This window comes from Capsicum annuum, chromosome 10, assembly GCF_002878395.1.
Source record: "Capsicum annuum cultivar UCD-10X-F1 chromosome 10, UCD10Xv1.1, whole genome shotgun sequence".
Taxonomy (NCBI): domain Eukaryota; kingdom Viridiplantae; phylum Streptophyta; class Magnoliopsida; order Solanales; family Solanaceae; genus Capsicum; species Capsicum annuum.
The window spans coordinates 169,598,173-169,624,729 of record NC_061120.1 but is presented as its reverse complement, the minus strand read 5'-3'; the positions used below and the strand labels follow the sequence as shown (position 1 = coordinate 169,624,729).

At 30.9% G+C, this 26,557-nt stretch overlaps 2 protein-coding genes and 1 pseudogene across 2 annotated transcripts; all 3 read left to right on the top strand.

Moving 5' to 3' along the window:
* Positions 1–8,680: 8,680 nt before the first annotated feature.
* On the top strand, positions 8,681–9,689 carry LOC107877137 (steroid 5-alpha-reductase DET2). Its single transcript, XM_016723873.2, has one exon. It carries the CDS (start codon positions 8,805–8,807, stop codon positions 9,570–9,572), a length of 768 nt encoding a protein of 255 aa, XP_016579359.2. The 5' UTR covers positions 8,681–8,804; the 3' UTR covers positions 9,573–9,689.
* Positions 9,690–9,880: 191 nt separating this feature from the next.
* Positions 9,881–14,928, top strand: LOC124887831 (annotated as a pseudogene).
* A 10,357-nt stretch (positions 14,929–25,285) lies between these two features.
* Positions 25,286–26,283, top strand: LOC107877138 (steroid 5-alpha-reductase DET2). Its single transcript, XM_016723875.2, has one exon. The coding sequence runs from the start codon at positions 25,398–25,400 to the stop codon at positions 26,166–26,168; it is 771 nt and encodes a 256-aa protein (XP_016579361.1). The 5' UTR covers positions 25,286–25,397; the 3' UTR covers positions 26,169–26,283.
* The last annotated feature ends 274 nt before the right edge of the window (positions 26,284–26,557 follow it).

The window sequence follows — 26,557 nt, the reverse complement described above, 5'->3', positions numbered from 1 at the left end:
TTAAGATGACGTTTAATTTAGGTTTTCGTCCCATCGTCTATGGCAATAATTTGCATATTAAACCTGTTAGATATTTACTAATCTACATCAACATTCAAAAGAAGAACAAGAACACACTCTTCAGTGAGTCTGGGTTGAAGAAGAAGAACAAGAAAAGAGGGAATTGATTTGAGTTGGATATTTTAATTTGGATCAATTTCATAAATTACTTAAAAATACAACTTTACTTTATATTATTACACAATATTTCAAATTTTAAAACTAACTATAAATATCTCATTTTTACAATTTCTCTCTCTATAATTCATATAATAACTCTACCTTCCTATTTATATATTTTTTTGCCAGTAAAGTATCTACAATCATGGAGCCATATTCAGAAGGTTACCAAATTTGAATACAAAATTGAAATTCCATCTTGGAGCAAAAAAGCATATGAATGATCACTCAAAAAATTTCTGCGACTTTTGTCTCTCCTTCTCCAAAATTGACACTCTTTCAACCTCAGATTCACTCAAAAACTCCTTCAATCTCCATTTTATTCATTCTTTACACTGTATACTTTCATCAATTCCCTCTCCGCCCCACTCTTCTTTGTTGTATTAATCACGAATTTTGATAAAGTCTTATGTATGCTTGGTAATGAAAGATGTGGAGCTATGAGTATTGATGGTACTAAACGTCTTTGTCGTATAAGTGGTAAGATGCACAAGAAAGTTTGGATCGATACTGATGATATCATTCTTGTTGGAAAGAAACAAAAAAAGAGGAAGAAAAAAGTATGTATATGTATGAAATTTGACACTGCCGAGAGTTTTTATGTTACACCATATACATATATATATGAAATTTGTTATTACTTCACGTCATATACATGATTTATTATGTATATGAGTCTATATACTTAAATTTGTTATGTATTTGTGGTGAAACAAACACTGATGGACTATTTATTTCTGAACATATACATTATAAAGTTATGTATATATTATGCATTAATAGTATTATACATAGCACAGTTATATATATCAATCCATATACATACTTTGTTATGTATATATGTTGAAACAAACACTTTTGGACTGCTGTATTTTCGAACATATACATCACAGAGTTTTGTATATGTTATCCATTAACGGTATTATACATAACACGGTTATGTATATGACTCTACTAGACAAGTTGAGGTGTGTTTATTTCAACATATATAAAGAGTATTGTTATGTACTAGTTTAACCGCACGTGTCTCACATGTATAACCTTTGATTATTTAAAATAAAACGATTTTGTCTATTACGAAGATTTTTAATGATATGCAAAAAGTTCAAATCACTTCTCAAAGATCCTTCATTTTTAATATAATAATATAAATATAGCATATATTTTATTGTAAGCACATATATATTTTAGCACCAGAAGTTTTAAGTAGTTAATGAATCGTCACTTTTGCATTTGTCATACAGTAACTCTTTTCCTTTCTTCTAGAGGCTAAGAGACACATCGATTTGAATCATATTTATAGTACAATTTTTTATTTTCTCTATATTTAAATCTTTACTTCTTTTTAAAGTTAAATTTTTAAAAAATCGTTGATTTTACTTACTTAGAACTTTTAAAAGTTTGATACTTCTTGTATTTTTTCTTATTTTAAGCTTTCATATTTTTTTTTAGATGCTTCAAATCTTTTTAAAATCAATTTTAGTTGATTTACAATTCTTAAACCAATGAAAAGGGTATTAGTTGTCATTAGTTTTGATGACTTCTAATAAGAAAAGATTTTGCAATAAATATTTAATTAATCTTCAACTCTTAAATATTACAAAAATAGTGAAAAATGATTTTATCTAAAGAAAGACACTTTTAATGAAGAGCAAAAAATTCAAACATTATTTTTAAGACCCTTCACACTTTTAATATAGTATAGATATGAAAGAATGTTAGGCATGAATATTAGGCATTGTTTTATGTTTTCAAGTTTTGAAAAATTTTGTTTAAATATTGTTGCATACTAAACTAATATTGATTTTCAATGCATAATATTATAGGGGACATAATTCGGATGCAATAGCCGAAATCAATCCGAAATTTCTCACTTTCTAATTCTAATCGTTGAAATTATTTTGGTATTTCAAAATTTAGAAATTGAACTACGGTTCCTGAATTTAAAAGATTCATTAGTCACAATTTCATAAATATAGAATTAATTGCGTTATACATTGATACAAGATCAAACACAAACAAGGAAATCAAGAGATCTACAGGACAATAACACTAGAGAATCAAAGGCTCCACTCGGTTTTGCTATATTTTCAAGACAAAAACCACAATATTCAACAAGATAAATAGAGAACACAAGATTACAATGACTATAGTGAATTAAAAGAGTCTCACACGGCTTCACTATATCAACACATAAACAACAAGATTACAATAAGAAGAAAGTCACTGGTACATTAACAACAAAAAAGGAACCAACAGATACATCAAGATACAAGATAAATAGTTAGTCCAAATGAAGGGGCAATCTTAAGAACCCAAGAATTGTTACACTCTTGGACCCTTAACACTACCCACGACACAAACCTAACTCTACGTTGACACAAGAGGGCCTTTACCTCCTCTAAACACCAATGTTTCAAGCCAATATGCAAACACAAGTGAATCTTCACTTGTCTAGCCTTAGTTTCGGTTGGGGCTTCTAAAGAGAGAGGCTAAAATGTTACAATGTTTCAATCTTGACAATGATCAACCAAGTCTCAAAAATCCTAAGTTAGTCTATTTATATTACAACACAAAATAAGACATAAATGACAAAAGAGCCCTTTTAATTAAAATGCTCCAATGGGCTGCCCATGGAGTGCATACATAGAGTAGTTTTGGACTTCATTAACACTTAAGTTCGGGTCTTCTCTCGGTTGTCTTTGACATGCTCAAAATATGTCCATCTACGAGGTTGTACTCGTATCATTCTCTCCACCTTGAAAAGAGTTTAACCTCAAACTTATAGCTTCATCAACCTTACGGCTACCCCATAGAATCACCTCCTCATTTTCTGTCCCAAGGCTTGGAGGCTTAGACAAGGACTCCTTGAGTTCATCAAACATATTTTTGTTAGAAAGTTGCTTGGCATCTCCCCTGGGAAGCATAAGATCATGTACCTGTACATAAGCAAAGGCAATACTAGGCAAAATGCTAGTACCTACGTTAGTGAGAAGTAAAGTATTCCCAAGGGTAAGTCCCAAAAGTGAGGACCCCTTGTCTCTTTGCTCTTTGATTCCCTCTCCTTCTCCTCTAATCCCACTCTCAGTCCTTCTATTTCTCTCCTTCTTTCTTTTTTCTTCTCTAACTTGTTGACTAACTTCGGCTACTTGTATCGGTGAGAGAGAGTGGAGTGTATGCCTTCGGCCATGGTGCTACAAAGTATAGCTATTGGCTCATCCATCATGCACGGTAGCTTTGTTATATTGCCATGGTCTTCCCAACAATAGGTGGAATGCTTGCATAGGAATAACATCACACAACACCTCGTCAAAATAGTTGCCTACCTTGAATCGTATCAACACTTGTCGGTTTACCTTTAACTCCCTGAACTCATTTAACCATCGAGGGTTATAGGGGCTGGAATGACGGATAGTGGACAGCCTCAAAACATCAACCAAGGTACTACTAGCAATATTGGCATAACTACTTCCATCAATAAGCATAGAATACACAACCACCTAATAAGGCATTTGGTGTAAAAAAGGTTTTCCCTTTGACTGGGATCACCCAAAACCTTACTAATCATAGCCTTTCTTACTACAAAACATGGTACTTCAATCTCACCTTCACACGGCCAAGCATCCTCCTCCTCCCCTTTCTTTGGTTTCTCGGGTTCTATCATCTCTCCACCTTGAGATTGATCATCAATCTCCTTCGGTTCAAGTCCCACCTTCTTCCCAAGAAAATATAATTTTTCCTCCCTTAAGATCATATTCGTTCTATTTGGACACTCACTAGCCTTGTGTCCCCAACCTTGGCATTTAAAACATTGAAAACCCTTAGAATTAGGAAAGGAATATAGTGTACCTTCATTTCTCAGAGGGTACCTTTGAGGTGTCTTGTTTTCGGCTTGGGAAGCCTTGGCCTCGGGTTGCTCCACTTTGGAAGAATCATTCTTGTCATGGTGCCAACCCGAGGATGATTGGACTTTGAACTTGGACCCCAGTTTCTCCCGCAACTCTCTTTCAATTTTCAATGCGGCTTGGAAGATGGCATCAAGGGTGTCGAACTTGTGAAGTGTCAAACGTGAATCGATATCTCTATTCAAACCCACCTTGAATCGGATGATGTCGTGACTCACTTGTTTTCCTCTACGATCAAGTTTCAAGATGAGTTGTTGGAACTCATCGTAGTAAGCCACGACACTTTTGCTTCCTTGCCTCAAGTTATACAACTTGGCAAGAAGCTCTTGATAATATCTTTTGGGTAGGTACCTTTGTCTCATAAGGTACCTTATCCAAAACCAAAGAGGGGGCTTCCCCTCTACCAAAATATTGCCAAAACGCTTAACATACTCCCACCATGCAGTAGCATAACCCTCAAAGTGAGCAATCGCGTAGCAACTCTTCTTCTCCTCGGTAAGATCATTGACTTGGAAGAACCTCTCACATGCGGATTCCCATGTAAGAAACTCTTTGGGATCACTCTCACCCTTGAAGATTGGAAGTCCCATTTTGATGGTATTTAGCCCTACTTTACGGTTTTGGTTCCCTTGTTGGTTCCAATGACCAACTCTTCCTTTTCGACCATAAACCTCACTTGGATCAACATGTCTACCCCGTACCTCTTCCCCCCTTATGTAACCATCATCAAAAGGCCCATACCCTTCATGTTGGATAGGTCTATTCAGTTTAAGTGAAGCTTGTAGTAGCGGGTTTGAATTTGGTGGATAATAAGGTCTTTGGCCAAGTGGAGTTTGGTTTGGAGGACTCGGGTTGTGGGGTGGAATTTGGGTTCCAAGTCCTTCTTGTTGGACTTGGTGAAGTAGTGTTTGGATTGGCCTCTCATGGTTTCGGGTGAGGAAATATAGTGAAGTTCAGTTTGTGACATTGGATGGTTGTCTTAGTGGGTGGAACATTTGGTGCAGGGCCTCAGGAATAGTGGTCGGGGAAATGTTTTGAGGGGTGGATGGTCGACTCCTTTGACTTTCCACACGTTTTAATCTCCCACTAATTGATGCCACATCCGTATCTAGTTTCTTAAGACCCACATTCAACCTAACCATATCTTGAGACATAGTTTCAAGGCGAGTCAAAATGAGATTGATGGCATTACTATCCATTGTTTGAGCATTTGAAGCCTCGGGTTCTATTGTGATGGTATCGGGATTAGTCCTTCAAGTTATGGTCCAACAAGTCACCAAATAAGTCCACTATGTCACACACAACAATACGTCACAAAACAAACACGCGTTAGTTCAAACAACCTCACTATTCTCTCACTCATATTGTGGTTTCACACTTGATGTCACAAATGTTTGCAAGTCGGCTTGTAGTTGTGATGGGTTGAAGAGTAAGTCTACTCCTTAGTTGGAATGGATTCTTTGTTGGAAGACTCAGTAAGTGATGTTCAACCTTGAACCAAGAAGCACTACGATTATAAAAATGATAAAAGCACAAAAGAAACGTAGACACGAACAATGGATTCAAAGGATTAGATGACAATCTAGTAGGAATTTACTAGTTTGTTGATTAGTTCTAGGATCAACTAATGAAACCAAGAATCAACAATTAGAAACTAGAAAAATCCAAATTTGAGCGTAATTATTGACGTGGCAGCATGAAATTTGTCTCGAGCCCACACAACTTAGTCACAAAGTTAAAATTTTCAACCTTCTCACAATTTAGAATAATAGACAATTGGTATTTTTTTTGGGGGGGGGGGGGGGGGGGGGGGAGTATAAGTATTGAGTCTTTTAAGTTATTCTCAAAAATATGATCTTGAGTTGTACTAGTTCCACCAAACGAGGCTCCTTGATTTAGGGATAGTAGTTGAAAAAGTGGATGTCAAGTCTAGGAAGTGATGATTCAAGTCTTCTCACAAACAACTTTACAACTTTTATCTTCACCCCTTTTGAATTTATTTGAACTTTTTGTTGGTTATATTGTAAGACTAGGTGAAGAACAAGATGAACATACAACAACAACTTCAAGAACACCACCACCAACAACAATGTTCCACTCCAAGTCTACAACAATATCACCATTCGGCCAATCTTGCAAGTTCACAACAACAATGTCATCTTTTAAGCTCAAACTTTAGATTTAGACACTTGTAGTGTTGGTGGGGAAGAAACCAACACTTGAAACACTCTAAACAGATAAAATGACTACCAAATCTAGACACATAAACACCAATCTTGGCCAAGACAACAACACAACACAAATTTCTCGACCAAGAACAAGATGGACAGATTTCTTTTTTTTTTTTTGAAATTTTCAGATTTCAAAAAAAAAATTAATTTTTTTCTTAGCAAGAAAGCCCAAGATTGGTATTGTAAGAACAAAACCAAAGATGGCTTTGATACCAAATGATACAAGATCAAACACAAACAAGGAAATCAAGAGATCTACAAGACAATAACACTAGATAATCAAAGGCCCCACTCAGTTTTTCTATGTTTTCAAAACAACAACCACAATATTCAACAAGATAAATAGAGAACACAAGATTACATTGACTATAGTGAATCGAAAGAGCCCCACACGACTTCACTATATCAACACATAAACAACAAGATTACAACAACAAGAAAGTCACTGGTACATTAACAACAAAAAAGGAACCAACAGATACATCAAGATATAAGATAAATAGTTAGACCAAATGAAGGGACAATCTTAAGAACCCAAGAATTGTTACACTCTTGGACCCTTAACACTACCCACGACACAAACCTAACTCTACATTGCCACAAGAGGGCCTTTACCTCCTCTAAACACCAACGTTTCAAGCCAATATACAAACACAAGTGAATCTTCACTTGTCTAGTCCTAGTTTCAATTGGGGCTTCTAAAGAGAGAGGCTAAAATGTTACAATGTTTCAAGTCTTGACAATGATCAACCAAGTCTCAAAAATCCTAAGTTGGTCTATTTATATTACAACACAAAATAAGACATAAATGACAAAAATGCCCTTTTAATTAAAATGCTCCAATGGGTTGCCCATGGAGTGCATACATAGGGTGGTTTTGGACTTCATTAACACTTAAGTTCGGGCCTTCTCTTGGTTGTCTTTGACATGCTCAAAATATGTCCATCTACGAGGTCGTTCTCGTATCATATATTTAATGCAGATATTTTATTTTCTTAAATATATTAAATCAGTTAGTTCAGATACATAAGTAGTAATATATAAAAATAATTAAAATTAGGAAGAGAAAAATTGTAATTAAAAGAAAAGAAAAGAAGAATTCACTTTTCGCACAAGACCCTCACGTAAGTACTTTCTTTGTTTGTTTTTACTTGTCATATTTTGACTTGATATATTTATTAATAAAAATAATTAATAATATGACTATTTTATAATAGTGTTCTTATTAAATAATGTTTATATTGTATAATAGTGTTCTTATTAAATAATGTTCTTATATTGATCTGTCAAAAATAACAAGTAAAAATAAAAATTTAATTAGAAAATTAGTGAAAAGTAAAAATGAATGAAGGAAGTATTACTTCCTCCATTTAAAAAAATGACATACTTTATTTTTTAATCTGTTTCAATAAGAATAATTTTTTCCTTTTGTTTATAATACTTTTAATTTAATTTTTCACGTAATATATTTATGACCGCAAAATTAAAAAAAAATTAATATATTTTATATACTTTTAATTTAAAATCACAAAATTCAAAAATCTTCTTTAATTTATTAGACTTTATATCAGGTCAAATTAGATTACTATTATTTTCAACCGGAGGAATACCGATAAAGCTTCGCGGAACGTGTCCTCGAACAGTGAAAATTATCACCTTTTTTTAATTTCGAAACTTTTAACGTTCCCATTCCCTTTTTAAATTTTGTGGTGGGATCAAGAAAATTAGAGAATCCATTTTAGCAAGATTCTCATCTCCACCTACTCACATGCTGACAATAAGTATACTTTAATTTAACCATGATTTAGGAAGTTATTTTAATTAAATAATTATTTATTTTTAGATCTACTACAAGTGAGCTTATGTAAAATCAGAAGTCCATTAGACAAATTGAACAGTCCCTTGATTTACTCCTTTGGGGGAGCATATTAATTAATTATATTCCATTCCTTTTTATTTGTTTATTTTAAACTTTACATCTCAACAATATTTAATGTATCTTTAAAGAGTAGGCGTCTAAAAAAAATAGAGGGTACATAGTTCATACCATTAACTTAGCTGCGAGATAAAAAGTTTGTTTCTAATAAAATATTTTTGTCTTAAAAGCAAGAGTTTATTGAAAATCATCTTTCTGCCTTAGGTCTTGTATAAAAGTTAAGATCTGTATACTTCTATAATCCCTTAATTCTGCCTTGGGTCTTGTATAAAAGTTAAGATCTGTATACTTCTATAATCCCTTAATTCTACCTTGTAAGTTGTAACTACATGAAATATGGTGGTGGTGTTGAAATAGTATACAAATAAAAATAAACTAATGATTGATGGGGCCACACTCATCACAAAATATTTGTTTAAAAACCTTGCCTCAATAATTGAACCATCTCATTTATTCACGCCTGAAAAACTTCACAAGCAACTTTACCTAGCTTAACTAGCTACTGCAGTAACCATGTTCTCATCAGATCTATATTTGTTTTACTTCATCACCTTCTTCAATCTCTCAATGTCAATTCCTACATATATCTTATCTCAATTTGTCACTGCTCCTTATGGCAAACACTCCCGTTCAGATAAATCAGAAACTACAATGTCTCCGCCAATTGCATGGGCTTTCATGGAAAGCCCAATGCTTTGGCTTACATTTCTCATATTTCCTTTTGGTAAAAATTACGCCAATCCTTTAGCGTATTTAGTCATTTCTCCTTACCTTATTCACTATATAAATCGTACAATCATATATCCCCTTCGTCTCGACACAAAAGCATCTAATAAATTTCCACTCAACGTTGCAATTATGGGTTTTATTTACAATGTTTTGAATGCATACATACAAAGTAGATATGTTTCTCACTATGCCAACTATGAAGATGAGTGGCTTTGGACTAGATTTGGTTGTGGGCTTTTTGTTTTTGGATTTGGTATGGTGGTAAATGTTTGGGCCGATGGGGTGTTATTGGGCTTGAAAAGGCAAGGTGGTGGATACAAGATTCCAAGAGGTGGGCTTTTTGAGTACGTGAGTAGCCCAAACTATTTTGGTGAGATAATGGAGTGGTTGGGTTGGGCTTTAATGACGTGGTCATGGGCCGGGCTTGCATTTTTGGTGTACTCTTCTTCTAACTTGGTTCCTCGAGCTGTTTCAACTCACAAGTGGTACTTGGAGAAATTTGGGGAAGATTATCCTAAGAATAGAAAAGCTATTTTTCCATTTTTGTATTGACATTTTGTATCTCTTGTGATTTTTATGCAATGCAATAAAAATTGTCTGGATGGTTGTTACATATTGGATTGTATTGTATTGTTAGTTTAAATAAATATAATGTTTGTTTTGATTTTATTGTATCGTATTGTTAAATTCGTCGTTATATAGTAATGAAAAGTCTCATTTATATAACGATTGATTTGAGATGTGATCACCCACTTTATAAAAAAAAAAATATATATTTTGCTTCATCCATCTAAAAATAAATAGTCCATGTTTGAGCTATTGGACATGGAGTAACCGGTCAACCCAAATTAACTTCAAAAATGGTTGTCGAGACTGTATCAGTATTGTATATGGGTTGTATCAATATGGTATAAGAAATGTATTAATATGGTACAGGGATTATATCAATATGGTATAACAATTGTATCAATATGATATAGAAATTATATCAATATGATTTATATACTATCTAGAATATGTATAGAAATTATATATGACGTGCATAGAAACTGTATCATTATTGTATAAAATATGTATATATGTATAAGATATGTATAGAAATTGTATAATTATTGTATAAAACATGTATCTAAATAATCATTACAGCTAAAGATTGTATAAATGTGTGTAGAACTATATAATTGTTGTATAGAATATATATTTTTGTATATGACATGTATAGAAATTATATTATTATTGTATATATTATGTATAAGTTATAAGATGTATGTATTTATGTTGTTCAGAAAAAGGAATTGAAAAAAAAAAATGAAGCACCAAAAAAAAACCAGCAATTTTTTTATTTTTTTTTAAATGAACTAATGAAAATTTTTAAAAGATGAAGTGGAGCAACAATATTTTTTTTTAAAAAAAAAAAGGAAGCGGCTGCAAAAGGCCTAAATGACTATTTAATGGAAATGTCATAACTAATGCCAGTCGGATTATTTTGGTCGACTGGTCATTTCTGTCTTTCTCCCAAAAATAAAAACATAAACCATTTTGGGAGTATCCCATAAACAAGAATCTTTAAAAGTTATATTATGGATGCTATTATATTTTGTTATCGTATGAGAAGAGCGGTCTTCTATTTTTAGAGATTTAAAAAGAACTTTTCAAGAAAAAAATTGGTCAAATATGGAAGAGAATTATATTTTTCTTTTAGAAAAAATAAAAGTAATTATGATATTACTTTTATTTTCCTTCAATAGAAAATTAATACTCAAATTCGATAAGAAAATCAAGAAAAAAGACTAATAAATCTCTATTTTTTGGCTTGATTCTATGGCAAAATAATCTTGATCTTCATTCTTCACACAACTTTCGTATATCACTACTACTTACCATGATTAAAAGTTGATATCAGTTAAAAAATTAAAGCCCTATGCGTTAAAAATAAAAGAATGGGATGATATTATTGGAGCCCTATGTTATAAGTAAACAGAATTAAAAGTGGAGCCTTGTGCTTGAAAAGTGAGAATAGATTAAAAATCGAGCTCATGCGTTAAAAGTATATGCACGATTTGAAAGGAGTTCAAACATTAAAAGTAATCAAGGGTTGAAGGTTGGAGTCCAAATATTAAAGTTAGCATGAGTTGAAAATTAATTTTTTTTTTAAATAGAGCAACAGGATAGACGATAATTCAGACGACACATGAAATAATACTAAATAGACATATTATTAATATAATTTGGTCAAACGACTTACATATTATAAACTAATAAATTAATATTAATAAAGTATAAAACATATTGGGAGAAATTTCTCCCTAAACAAGAATATTAAAGGATGCATTGTGGATGGGGGTGTTCATGGGTCGGTTTGGATTGGTTAGTGGTTAAAACTATAACCAAATCAATTTAATCGATTTTTTAATTTAAATCAAATCAAATCATAAAAAAATGACTGTCGGTTTGATTCGAGTTTTTCAATTATTGACTAGGCTACTCCAACCATCTCTATAAGAAACTCTTTTTTTTTACCCATAAAAAAGTATCACATTGAATAATTTCTAATTAAATATCTGTACAGTGATGGAGAAATGGCACAATAAACTATTAAAAATCAGCACAAACACATTAAACAAAATCAACATTGAAATGTGAAGCACCAGGCCAGCAGCAATGATTTAAGAAAAACAAAAAATAACTATCAATGTCTGTGCAGGCCTATCCATAAGAACCATCCCAAATGAATTTTGTGCCCGCTAAAGTCGAGCCAAAAGTAAAAAGAGCTTTTAGCATTTTTTTAGCCATCAAGCTTTATCGTAATTCTAAGCAGCTGATACCCATCCTAATTATACATTGCCTATTTCTTACATTAATCAAAGTTGAGACATTTACATACAACATTACAATAATAAATCCTCAAATAAAGGTACCTTGTGCTTGAAGTTCCTAAACTCACTTCTTTGCTCTCTCAAATGATGCCAATGAATAACGAATTTGTGAAATTCTGTTATCAAGCTAACATGCTAATAGCTATTTGAAAGCAATAAAGAGTAAATTATAAAGATTCAACAGAATCTGGTAAAATAACTTACTTGAATTGTTATATTATAAATAATTATAGGTTATAGCAGTTGCAGCTCCTCTATAATACATTGGAGCTAGACCGTGGTAACTCTCTTGACCTGTTGTTTTTCATATTTCAAATTTTATAGCTGCATCATTTACAGCTACGGTTTGGGAGAAAAATGCAGCACCTATGATTGATTCCTGGAATTCAATAAATTGTTCTTTAACAAAAAGCATAACTAGACTAGATTTTTCAGCTCCAACATCTCCAATAAGCACCAATTTGGCGTTCATTTTCTTGTTTCCACTTGTTGTCATAGCTGAAAATTTAGACTTCACAAAGACGGAAGAAGAGGAGGGGTTGACGTCAAAATATTGCACAATAAAAATGACACTCAATCCTAGAAGAAACTCTTTACTTATCTCATAAAAGTATTACCAAATCAGAATATTTAAGAAAAGAAAGAAAAGAACAATAGTTGCATATTGATAATAAACTGTGGCTATAGATTGCCCCCAAAAAAAAAATAGAAAAATTTATGGCATATTCAAACTGTTGAAAGACACTACAACAGTTGAACTCCACCAAAAACATCATCCAAAATTCAATAAAAATAGCACCTAAAATTGTAACCACTTTTAAGCAAAAACAACAGCTGAATTCCAGCAAAAACTTCAGCTAAAATCATCTAAATTGTAGTCACTTTTCAGCAAAAATAGCAACGAATTTCAGCAAACACACTATTCAAATTATAGTCGTTTTAAGAAAAAAACAGCAATTAAATTCAGCAAAAAAATCAGCCAACTTTCACCATATTTTTTTGCTTGAACTCCAAACTAATCAATGCTCAAAGAGTCCAAATATTCTGAAAAAAGAATTATCATATTACGCATTAAGACATGAATATGATTTATCTTTTTTAAAAAAAAAAAAAAACAGACAATGAAAAGATAAGTAGATTTTTATCATGGGATCAAATTAAAAGAACAAAAAAAGAAATAGGAAGAAGAAATCAGTAAGTTATAGTAAAAAGTACCTTTTTCAATTATTTCAAGTTTTTGAATTTCTTCTAAAAGATGTTCAATCTTGTACTCTTTAGATGTTGAACGTAACCATTGTTAACCACAAACAAGAGCTTCAACAGTTTTTGCTGACAAAGAACTTTGATAACAATCAAGAATTCGATCACCAATGCTAAAAATTAACTTTAAAGCAATAGTGAACGTGATAATAGCAAGCACATCTCTTGTAATTCAAGAGACAATTGGATATCTTTTTGATGAAGCTTTCCACTAAGTCAAAATATTGAAATCCTTAATTTTTTCCATGCCATCCTTCAAATACTTGTCAAGATCAGAACTATCATTAACATTATTCTCTTTTTCAAGATATTTCTCCCATTGTGATTGCCACACATAAGAACTATCCACTGCATCAATTCCACTAAACACACTAGTTTGATCTCCAATACCTTCTTAAGATGTTTCAGAAATAGAACTCTTGTAATGAGCATACAAGCTAGTTAAAGTATCTTGTACTTTATCAAACTTAGTACATCTCTACACAGAATTATAATAATTCTTAAAAAGAAACTCAACATACTTCATTTTGTAGCGAGGATCCAACACAACGACAACAAACAACATATTTATATCATCAAAATCACCCGAATATTTATCAAACTTAACTTTCATCTTCTTAGTCATGCCAGTTAAAATAGAATAATCACACTTTGAAACATAGTTACAATTAAGCTTGGAAGATTAAAAAATTCATGAAAGAAAATATTTGAAAGTAACTTGCAAAGTACTGAAAAACTTCAAAGTGATTTAATAGAAAATCTCCAAAAACTTGAGAAAGACATTCACATCCTTTCAATCTTTCAAAGATGGATGTTTTATCTTTTCATCCGAGTCGAGACAATATTTAAAGTACTTATGATCATCAATATACATTCTTGAAAATGCATTTTCAAATTTGACAGCAGTATTTAACATCAGATATGTAGAGTTCCACCTTATCTCAATATCTAAACTCAAAAATTCATTAGTATCAAGTTTAACCTTCTCAACATATGACTTGAAAGAAGCAGCTCTTGCACAAGAAGATTTAAAATATTTCACAATATTTCTTATTCGAGAAATAAACTTATTTTGCTTACTCACTCCTTTTTAAAATCAAGTTTATAATGTGAGCATTGCACCGAACATGTAGAAACTTATTTTTCATGATAACACCTTTTCAATCTCCAATTTTTTCTTTTTAAGTGTGTGATTGTTTCATCATTAGTCGATAAATGGGCTTTCATGGAAAGCCTAATGCTTTGGTTAACATTCCTCGTATTTTCTTTGGAAAAAACTTACGCAAATCCTTTAACATATATCCTCATTTCTTCTTTCCTCATTAACTATGCAAATCGTACTATTATTTATTCCCTTTGCCTCGACAGAAGAGCACCAAATAAATTTCCACTTAACATTGCAGTGGCGGATTTTATTTATAATACTTTGAATGCATACATACAAAGTATATATGTTTTTCATTATGCTAACTATGAAGATGATGAGTGATTTTGGATTTGGATTGGGTATGGTGATTAATGTTTGGGCCGATAGGGTGTTATTGGGCCTGAAAAGACAAGGTGGTGGATAAAAAAGCCCAAATTATTTTGGTGAGATAATGGAGTGGTTCGGTTGGGCTTTAATGATGTGGTCCTAGGTCGGGCTTGCATTTTTTGCGTACACTTATTCTAACTTGGTTCCTCGAGCTTTTTCGACTCATAAGTGGTATGTGGACAAATTTGAGGAAGATTATTTTAAGAATAGAAAAGCTATTTTTTCATTTTTATATTAACATTTTGCATCTCTTGTTGTGATTATGCAATGCAATAAAACTTGTCTGGATAGGTGCTACCTATTGTATCGTATTGTAAATTAAATAAATATAATGTTGTTTTGATTTTGTTGTATCATATTGTTAAACTTCTTGTTATGTAGTGATGAAAAATCTCATTTTATGTAACGATTGATTTGATGTGATTGCGTTGTTATATTTTTTTATTTTTTTATTTTTTTTATTATCTGATAATCATATTTTATTCTTTACATTACCTTTTTATGATAGTTCTACATGTATCCTATTTTTGTATAGATTTGTCCTTGAATGACACATGTGTGACATTATGTAATGACAAAAAGTAATATAAACTATATAAACACTATATTCGGTAAAACAATACTGCATTAGCTAGAACTGCAAATCTGCCCGATAGGGTTGGGGTCGATGATAGTGGTGGAGCTACCTTGAGCCAAGGAGTGTTGGATTCAAAATTGGTAGGACGTCATGCAGAAGTTTAAACTTTGCAAACCATAGAGAGGACAATTCATACGATACATAAAACAAAACTAAAAAGACATATTATTGATATGGTTTGGCCAATTGACTTACATATTAAAAGCTAATATTATTGAAAAAAAAACGTAAAATATTTTGGGAGAAATATTCCCCTAAACAAAATTCTTTAAAGGCTACATTTTGAATGTTATTGTATAGAGACGTCAAAATGAGCTTGGCCCTTGAGTTTGGCCCAACCCAACCCACTATTAGGATAGTGTTGGGTTACGATTTTTTAGAATATTTAAAACTGCAGCTTATAAGCCCAACCTAAGTCAGCTCGCTGATCCTTGAGGTTTCACAGAGGTTGGGCTCGGCCGACCCTTGGACCAAAAGACTATTTGATTAAATTTAAAATATATGAAAATTGTAAAAGGAAAAAATAATGTCTAAGAATAGTAGTTACTGAATAAGTTTAATATCCTACATAATATTTAATTCATTAAATGTTAAATCTTAATCACCAAGTATAGATATTTTATTTATTATTGTTATTCAATTTAAACTTATAATTAAAAGAAAAATGTAAGCAAAAAGAATTAAAAATATAAATAGTAATTACTCAATAAATTTTACTAGTACCTTACATTACACTTTACTCATCTAGCATTAAATTTCTAATACTAAAATTTTTCACCATAAATATAAAAACTGCATCCATCATGAGATATTCAAACACTTATTGCAACTATTTGAAACCAATTGCACAACATTACTCAAATTCAAAGTGATAATATTCTTTAGTGAATTTTAAATATTATTAATTTTTGATATATAACTGCCACAATCGAAGAACAAAGGAGCATGATGGAACGTGTTGCGGCAAGCCTTGATAAGTAAGCCTATTGCCTAAAATGATATATCAAGGAAAAAAATAACATCAATAACCCAAAGTAAGGCTTCTAGAATGAATCTGAACCCCATAATATAGTAAAAACGGAAAGAAACAACCGACAATGTCATAAATTTTAAAACATGGTGTCACAGTATAAGAACATCACTAGTGCAACTCGAGATCAAAATACATAAGATATCCAAAACAGGAACAACTTTGTCTTTGAATACGAATAAAGACATAATTTAAGTAAAGAAAGGTAATAGTCAACTCCAAAAGAAAGAATCCAACCGCTACCTCGAATAGCTCCAAAGTATCGCCTGAAATCAATCATCGTGAGGCACACTCAAATCAGAATCTGCATTAAAAAGACACAGTAAGGGTGAGTACGGTCCACTTGTAGTTAGTAGGTATCATAGTCTGACTGAGCAAAGTAGAAAATAAAGCATAAAAAAATACAAACTAAAGTCATGTCACTTGAAATCAGAAAATATCTCAAACGGTAGTCCACACTGTCTGCACTAATAGTTCTACAATATCCACATCAAATATAGCAGATACAAGAAAAAATACACGTAGACAGATATATCACATACTAGTAACAAAGGAAGAAAGACACATAGTTAGATATCACATCAAAAGGAAATAATACATCACAGAAATGCACAAGTGGATACAAATGCAATGTAGATGAAGATGATGATGATATGATGCACGAGGTTGTCACACAACCTCCGTATACATCTGCGGAGCTCAAGATTCTCGACGTAGGATCCATGGGAGATTCGTCAATTCGTATACAATCCATAATCCAATACCATAGCCACATCTCCTCTCCGGTGTATTCTTCAGTGGAGGATCTTTAAAGATGTCACATTTACTGTCAGAAAAAGCCAGTGTTTTCAGTAATTTCAGTATTTCTAGGATGCGATGATCATAACCAACCAGAATGAGACTTTTCATATTCAATCAATATACCAACAAAGTGAGCCAATAATCTACTCAATATTTCCATCTATTCATGAAAACCAACATAAACCACATGCCAATAGAGAGAAATACATTAAAATACACCATTGGTACTCCGCTAGGATTTTACATTATACAAGACACAATCAATTTCACGTATAAAGACAATAATATCATATAGGACACCCCATGACCACACATAGCAAATAATGTTTTCAAAACCACCAAATATATCAATATATATATGCCCCTACACGAGCATAACACAATAATTATAGCCATTTTTATGATTAGTTTCCACACCCTTAACATGATTTTATATCTACATTAACTATCCAACCAATCTAAAAAAAGTTAAGCTACCTCAAATGGTGAAAACAGATTCGCAAGCCTTCACTACGAAGCATTACTCTTTCTTTACAGACTCTAAATTTACTAAAACATGAAAATATAGAATGTATGCATCAAAAGAAAATCAATGACACTCATATTGCCTATTTTCAAGTCAGGATCAAAATGAACACCGAAATAAATTTTCAAAGAGGGGCAAAATCATAATTTTATCTTTAAAACACGTTCCCCATTTTTTTTTTAAAGTCTACAGCTGAAAATTCAAGTAAAAATGAGTTAAAAACGAGGTCCAAATTAAAGAAAAATCATGTTTAAGATTTACCGGCAAAATCCTCGAAAATCTTTTTTGAAATTAAGAATTTGAAGTTGTTTTGAAGATGAAATTGAGAGAAAACTGATAATTATAAGATTAGAAACTTTCCCAAGTGAAAATGGGGTTTGAATCGAAGAAATACAAGTTTTATATCTTTTGAGCCAAATCTCAATTTTTCACTTTAATCTGCTTTAAAACAAGAATTAGATGATAAAATTGGAGAAAAATAGTTGAAATAGGTGTTTCACAGCTTACCTAAGCTTTAAAATGAAATAAATTGCTCATAAGTGTGAAACCCTAAGCTCCAAGTCTCAAAAGTGAAAAAAAATGACGAAACATGTGTATATATAGGATCCAAGTCTCTGTAGACCCCTCGAAATTCATCCGAAATTTCGTGAACGCAAATGAAATATGCTACCCTATCAATTTCGATGCTCAAGACTCAATAGAGATATCATATTTTCAAAAAAAATATCATTTTCACAAAGTTGACCCCCGAAATTCAATTTCACAACTTTTCGAACCAAGGGTCGAAATAAAATTTAAAAGCCATAAAATCAACCAACCATGTTACCAACCTAAAATCGATGCTTCAGATCAATTGGCACAGTTTGTTTTGTCATCCAACGTACCGATCAATAAATATTAATCTAAGTCAGCTATAAAGTTTTTCAAGCTACCAAAAATCACAGTTTCACATAAATCACATCGAAATGCATTAAGAATCGTGTCAATCATATTCACACACCAAGAATACCATAAAGCAACCACAAAAAGAGATAAAGTGATCAAATCACACAGAAATAAATATTTTAAAAAATTACCGAAAATCAGGTCGTTACAATAATTTTTTGGTATTTTTAATTTATTAAATTTGCATAAGAATTTTGATGAAGATGATTTTAATTAAAATAATTTAATCAACGAATTCAAATGTACTTGACGATATATTGGTGTTGAAAATATTATAAATCATCATAAAATTATGTACTTTATCTACATCTACAATATATTAAAAACGTAAAGATCCTTAGAAAAGTGATTTGAACTATTTACCCTTCATTAAAAGTATTTGTTTTAGACAAAATTATCTTTTAACTTATTTTTATATTTTATGATATTAAATATTGAAATAAAAAATAGGCAAAGAAACTTTTCCAATTAAAAAATGCTTGATCTAAAAAAAGGGCAAAAACTTACAGCTAACGTCCAAAACAAAATTGACAAAAAGAAAAAAAAAATCATATTTTAAGGAAAAGGATTCTTAACTTTTCTTCCATATATTAAGAACTTGAATTCGTTTAGGTTAGAATAAGTTGGATACTTTTCATTTGGCTTTCTTTTCATATTTTAAGGGTTAGAACCCATAATTGTGATTACATTTTTTAAAAAAATAATTAGTACTTTGAAATAGCTTGTATTGAAACGCTTCATGTTTAAAATATTATGTCGGGCATCCTCATATTAAGGACACTAATATTAGTTGCAAAATTTCTTACCCAACTAAATTCCTTCCATGTTAATTTTTTTTCACTTATATAAATTTTATCAAACCAATCAATCGTCCAACTGAAACCACATGTCACTTCTCTACTCCTCTACATCACGCAATTCTTCTATAGGTAATTTAACTTTTTCTCTCATATAAGTTGTTTATTGGAGATTACCACTCTATATCTCAACCAAGAATTAAACAATGAGTCTTCTAACTTTTATTATTTGCAATTGTTGCTTTCTGTTTACCTGAGATATTTTGTTTGATAATTCACTTTTTTTATTAAAATAAAAATATTCTTGTCAGTATGTATGCTCTGACCATTTTACATTCTCGACTATAGTAAATCTGCTAATCTATTTTTTTTTAAGTTGAGGATATGTATCTAACAAACAGACGAATTTCATAATTGTCTATCATAACTTTCAAGGTAACTAAAATTTTCGGTAATATTAATACTCCACATTGTTTATTGTAGTTTAGAAGTTGAAGATATGCATCTAAGCAAACTGACAAATTTCATAATTGCCTATCATCATATACTTTCAAGGTAAGAGTTTTGATTTGTAATAAGCTATTAAAATTTTAGGTAATATTAATACTCTTTATTATTTATTGTGGTTCAAAGAACCTGTAATCTAAGACGAGGATCATGCCTTAGTTCTCGAGTATTAGGTTATATGATCTTAACTCGATTAAATTTTAATTCTTGCCTCAAAACATGATAGATTTTATCACTTTAATTTTTTAGAAGATTTTATTTTGATGATAATTATTGCTATAAATAAATATATATGATCAAATATATTCTTATAATTTTTTTGTTTTCCATCTTATATAGAGATGAAAAATAAAGATGGTGTTACTATTTTGTCATGCACAATTAGGTTTAAGAAATATTTTGTATTTGAGTTACCTTTTAGGACTTCTAACTAATTACCATAGTTGAATTTCATAATTGTCCGCCGTAACTTTCAAGGTAAGAGTTTTGATTTGTAGAGGTCATAATATGTTCTAAAATCTTAGGTAATATTAATACTCCACATTGATTATTGTAGTTCAAAAGTTGAAGGTATGCATCTAACAAACTAACGAATTTCATAACTGTCCATCATCATATTTTTTCTAGATAAGACTTTTGATTTGTAATAAATTATAAAATTTTAGGTAATATTAATACTCTACGTTGTTTATCGTTATTCAGAGAACTGTAATCTAAGACGAGGATCATGCGTTAGTTCTCGAGTATTAGGTTATATGATCTTACCTCAATTGAATTTCTATTCTTGCCTCAGAACATGATATATTTTAAAATGTATATTGGGGCAAAAGGTGAAACATGGATTCGTGTTGCCGAGGATGGGTACAGGGAAGAAGATTTTTATTTGCTTGTTTCCTGATAGAGATTGTTGTATTACCTATTTTTATGATGTTCTTACTGAATAATATTCAATATGGTATTACAAATGTTGTTTATCTTATCACTATGCTAAATTCGCACAACAAATGGTTGAATTGAGGTAGTTGGCTGAGAGATCCACTTTTCAACCATTCAATAATGTCTTTGGGAGTGTTCGATTGATTTTTTTACTATTTAAAAATTAAATGAGAAAAAATTATGACTAAGGATTTGTTAAGGCTAGATTTTGATTGGAGAAAGAATTGTGATTGACAAGAGTAAAACCATCTATGTTTACATTTGGAATTTCTAAGAGTTAAGGTATATTTAAAGTATTTTTTTCATAATATATAAACATGCCCTTTAACTTGGCGTCACATGTGTCTGCTTATTCAACTATATACAAGTTTGAGTGTTTACTTGCGCATACCCAAAGTTGTAGGGCGTAGATGCAAATTAAAGTCAAGTCAAAGGACATATTTATGTATTATGTCTATATTTAATTTCTCAAGAGCTTATAATTTTTTCTTGATATTTATTTAATTTAAATATATTATTAATGTACTTACATATATTTTGAAAGTCGTCTACTCATAACATTAAACACACGCACAATGCATGTACGCTAAACTAGTTATGCTAAATGAAGAAAATAAAGAAAATAAATAAATAATGAAAAGTACAATCAATTACATGGAATCATAAGATATAAATATTGAGAAATTAGAAGAAAATGAATGATAACTAATTTAAAAATTAAAAAGACATTAAAATAAGAGAAATACAAATAAATTTCAAAAGAAAGAAACTAAAATAAGAATAAAAAGAAAAGAAATTAAAATAAGAATAAAAAGAAAACAATAAAAATAAAATTACATGTTATACTTATATTCAATTTTCAACCTCCTTGTTTATGTTTGAGATGTCAACTTGAATTCTCGATGAATCTAAATTGTCTAGAGACACAACCCTGTATTTGAAAAGTTAAAGAATTTATTATGTTTCAAAGGCAATAATAAGAAAATGATCTACGCCCTACTTTCTATCCTTCTTAAACTTGGCATTCTTGTATGGTAGCCTTAATTGGAGAGTGTAAATTCCCAAATAACCAAATAAACATATTAAATCATATAATTACACTCACATTCAATCATCATGTGTTCTTCCAAATAGGTCTTAGTAGTTAGTGTTATGCATTCGATCGATTCGTTTCAGTTCAGTATCTTCACAAAAGATTTTAAGTTCAATTTGTCATTCTTTTTTCTCCATCGGGATCAACTCATAGATTTGACTTCTTAGATTTAAAGTAATTTATGTATTTATCCCAATGATACTGTTGTTATGTATCATTATGGAAGAAGATTCGAGCAAGATATGCACTTTTTTAGAAATGCGAAATTTGATACCTCCTTCGTCCCATTTTATGTGTCGTCATTTATTTTTTTGATCCGTCCCAAAAAGAATGTCATCTTTCCTTATTTGGTAACTATTTAATGGCATTATCCCTATTTTATCCTTAGTGGGTCCCACTTTATAAAAAAAATAATTAAAAAGTAAACTTTAAGAGGGGTAATTTTGTAAACTTTACAAAGTCATCATTTATTTCTTAAATTTCATGCCCGGTCAATGACGACACATAAAATGAGATGGAGGGATTATGATTTTTCAGTCCTTGGTTTGGTAAAAATGTAATTCAAGATTGAACTGAAATAAATTAAGGTCCTGTTTGGCCATGAAAATCATAATTTTCTGAAGTTGGAGTTGGAGTTGAAGTTGAAGTTAAAGTAGAAGTTGTGTTTGACCATGAATATAAATTAAAGTTGTTTTTGAAATTTTGCAAAAGAAGTATGGGTGAAAAAAGTGAAAACGAATAAAACTTATTTTTACTTTTCCAAATACGATTCCAGAAGTGTATTGGGAATTCTCATGGACAAACACCACAATTTTTACTTTTTTTCACTAAAATGAAATAATTTCCCAGAAAAGAGTAAAAAATTACTCATGGCTAAACCGCTACTAAATTTGATTCAATTTGATTTCAACAATTTAAATTCGATTTATTTTGCTTTGGATATCATCACATGGGGTCTTTTTATGTGATAATAATTAGGCTTTTAAAAGTCAAGATCTCATAAACTGAAACTACACATCCACTCAATGCACTTTAGGTTGAGCTTTAATTTAGTTTTTCATCCCATAATCTATGGCAATAATTTGCATATTAAACCTGTTAGATATTTACTTATCTACATCAACATTCAAAAGAAGAAAAAAAGAAATCGTTGATTGAGATTTGACTTTTGAGTATTAGGTAGGGAGTTGGTTTGGGCTGGGTAATTTGTTTCATTATTTTTTACGAGTTATGATGTAGGATTACAGATCATTATGTGTTAACCCAGTACAATATGTTTAGAAAAAATAACTTGCACTAAAATTTGGTTTTTGGATTAATTGAATTAAATTATTCAAAATTGAAAATTCAATTGAATAACTGAAATTTTAAAATTTATCGAAACTAATAAACTAAATCAAAACAAAAATTTTAGAAAAATTGTGTTCGTTTTGGCCATGAAATTTTTTCTTTTTGTAATTTTTTTAAAATTTTATTCCAAGAACAACTCCAAGATGGTGTTTGGTTACGAGAATTACACACTTAAGAGTTGTATTAAAAAAAAAATGAAAATAAATAAAACTTATTTTCACTTTTTCGTTTCCACTTCTCTCATAAAAAAAATAAAAAAAAATTAACTTTCATGATAAAATGCCTAATCTATTCAATCAATATTTTTTATTTAAACCGAAATACGACAGCCTTATTGTGATCAAAATGTTTAGGGACATAGAAGAATCCACTTTTCAGACATTTAATACCCTCACACCAGCATTGCCTGTTATGTCGCACACGTGATATTGGCGAAACTTTGTCCTCGACTGGTGAAAATTACACATCTTTTAAATCTCAAAACTTTAATGGTCCCATCCCCTTTTTTAATTTTTGTGGTGAGTCAAGAAAATCAGATGATCCATTTGAGCAAGATTCTCATCTCACCCACTCACATGCTGACAATAAGTATACTTTAATTTAACCATGATTTAAGAAGTTATTTTAATTAAATAATTATTTATTTTTAGATTTACTATAAGGGGTCATTTGGTAGGGTGTATAAGAATAACGTTAAATATGGTGTATTAATAATGCTTACATTATTAATGCTTGTATTAGTTATACTGACATTATTTTTTATACATTATTTGGTGTGATGTATTAAAAATAATATGCATTACATAATTTTATAAAGTAATATCTACGAAATACCCTTCCTTATATTTATATTCTCTCTTTTCAATAATTTTTTTTTTTCAAATCTCACCAACTCATTTGTTTCCTCAAAAAAAAAACAAAATTACATAGTTGACAGCCATGGATATTCTGTTCTTCTGCTGCCAATTTTTTCCGCAGGCCATGAGCCATCACGGCCATGATCCATGTTCACCTTTGTATGTTCCCGAAACACTATTGGAACGTATCGAAGATGTCTCACATGAATTGAAATTGCTGCAAAATTTGGATTCCTTTGTTTCAACATCATAATAATTTCTTCACTCATATTTTAGCTGTGTCAGGCCATACATCAACACTTCTTTGGTTGAATCTACCAGACTTGGCTCCAGAGGAAATAAATGTTATGCTTTCTGATTTGTTGAGGATTTTTAACATCAATCGTTGTGAACCTGTGACCTCAAAATTTCAATGAGGATAATCTTATAAGAATGACAAAGTACAAAAAATAAAAAATATTTTACAAAATAATATGATGGAAAAATTGTGGAAACAGGAATGAGAAGTATTTTGAGAGCTAATAATGTCATTAATGAAGCTAATGGATGTATTAAAGTCTTTGCATTATTAATAAAAAAAAATAGATCATATTAGTAATATACATTTCAATACATAATAGAGTGTATAACTAATGCTTACATAGACTAAAAATTATACCAAACAAGATATACATAATACACATTAATTAATACATGCATTATTTTTGACAATACACTCTATCAAACGAGCCCTAAGCATTGGTAAAAATCAGTAAGTCCATCAGACAAACTAGACAGTCCCTTGATTTACTCATTTGAAAGTATATTAATTAGTTACCGTCCGTTAATTTTTATTTGTTTATTTTAAGCTTTATATCCCAATAATAATATATTTAATGTACATGTAATTTGTACCACTAACTTAGATATAAAATAAAAATATTATTTTTGATAAATTATTTTTATTTTAAATCAAGAGTTTATCGAAAACCTTCTTTCACCTTAGCCTCTCATATAGAGGTAGATATGGGTCCTATTCTATAATCCTTAAAAACTAGATGAAATATGGTTGTGGTGCTAAAACAAAACAGTGTACAAGTATTAAAAAAAAGGAATGATTGATGGGGCCACACTCATCACAAAATATATCTTTAAAAAACTTGCCTCAATAATTGAACCATCCCATTTATTCACATTTAGAAAACTTCACAAACTACTCTGACTAGCTTAACTAGCTACTGTAGGGATCATGTTTTCATCGGATGTATATCTATTTTACTTCGTCATCTTCTTCAGTCTCCTAATGTCACTGCCTACATACATCTTATCTCATTTTGCCTCTTCTCCTTATGGCAAACACTCTCGTTCAGGTAAATCAAAAACTACAATTTCTCCGTCAATTGCGTGGGTTTTCATGGAAAGCCCAACGCTTTGGTTAACATTCCTCATATTTCCCTTAGGGAAAAATTACACAAACCCTTTAGCATATATCCTTATTTCTCCTTTCCTTATTCACTATACAAATCGTACAATCATTTATCCCCTACATCTCGACAAAAGAGCACATAATAAATTCCCACTTAACATTGCAGTGACGGGTTTTATTTACAATATTTTGAATGCATACATACAAAGTAGATATGTTTCTCATTATGCCAACTATGAAAATGATGAGTGGTTTTGGACTAGGTTTCGTTGTGGGTTTTTTGTATTTGGATTGGGTATGGTGATCAATGTTTGGGCCGATGGGGTGCTATTGAGCCTGAAAAGACAAGGTGGTGGATACAAGATTCCAAGAGGTGGGCTTTTTGAGTATGTGAGTAGCCCAAATTATTTTGGTGAGATAATGGAGTGGTTGGGTTGGGCGTTAATGACGTGGTCATGGGCTGGACTTGCGTTTTTGGTGTATACTTGCTCTAACTTGGTTCCTCGAGCCGTTTCGACTCATAAATGGTATGTGGAGAAATTTGGGGAAGATTATCCTAAGAATAGAAGAGCTGTTTTTCCATTTTTGTATTGACATTTTACATCTCTTGTTGTGATTATGCAATGCAATTAAACTTGTATTGATGGTTGTTGCCTATTGTATCATACTATTATATTGTTAGTTTAAATAAATATAATATTTATTTTAATTTTGTTGTGTCACATTGTTAAATTCATTGTTAGTTTAATACTTTTATTTTAATGAAAAGTATCATTTTATGTAACGATTAATTTGATGTGATGGCGTTGTTGTGTTTTTTTTCTTCTCATTTTTTATTATCTGATAATCATATTTTATTCTTTACATTACCTTTTCTATAATAGTTCTACATGCAACCTTTCTTACATGTTTGTCCTTGAATTACACATGTTTGGCATTATGTAAAAATAAAAAGTGATATAATCTATCAAACCCTACATTCA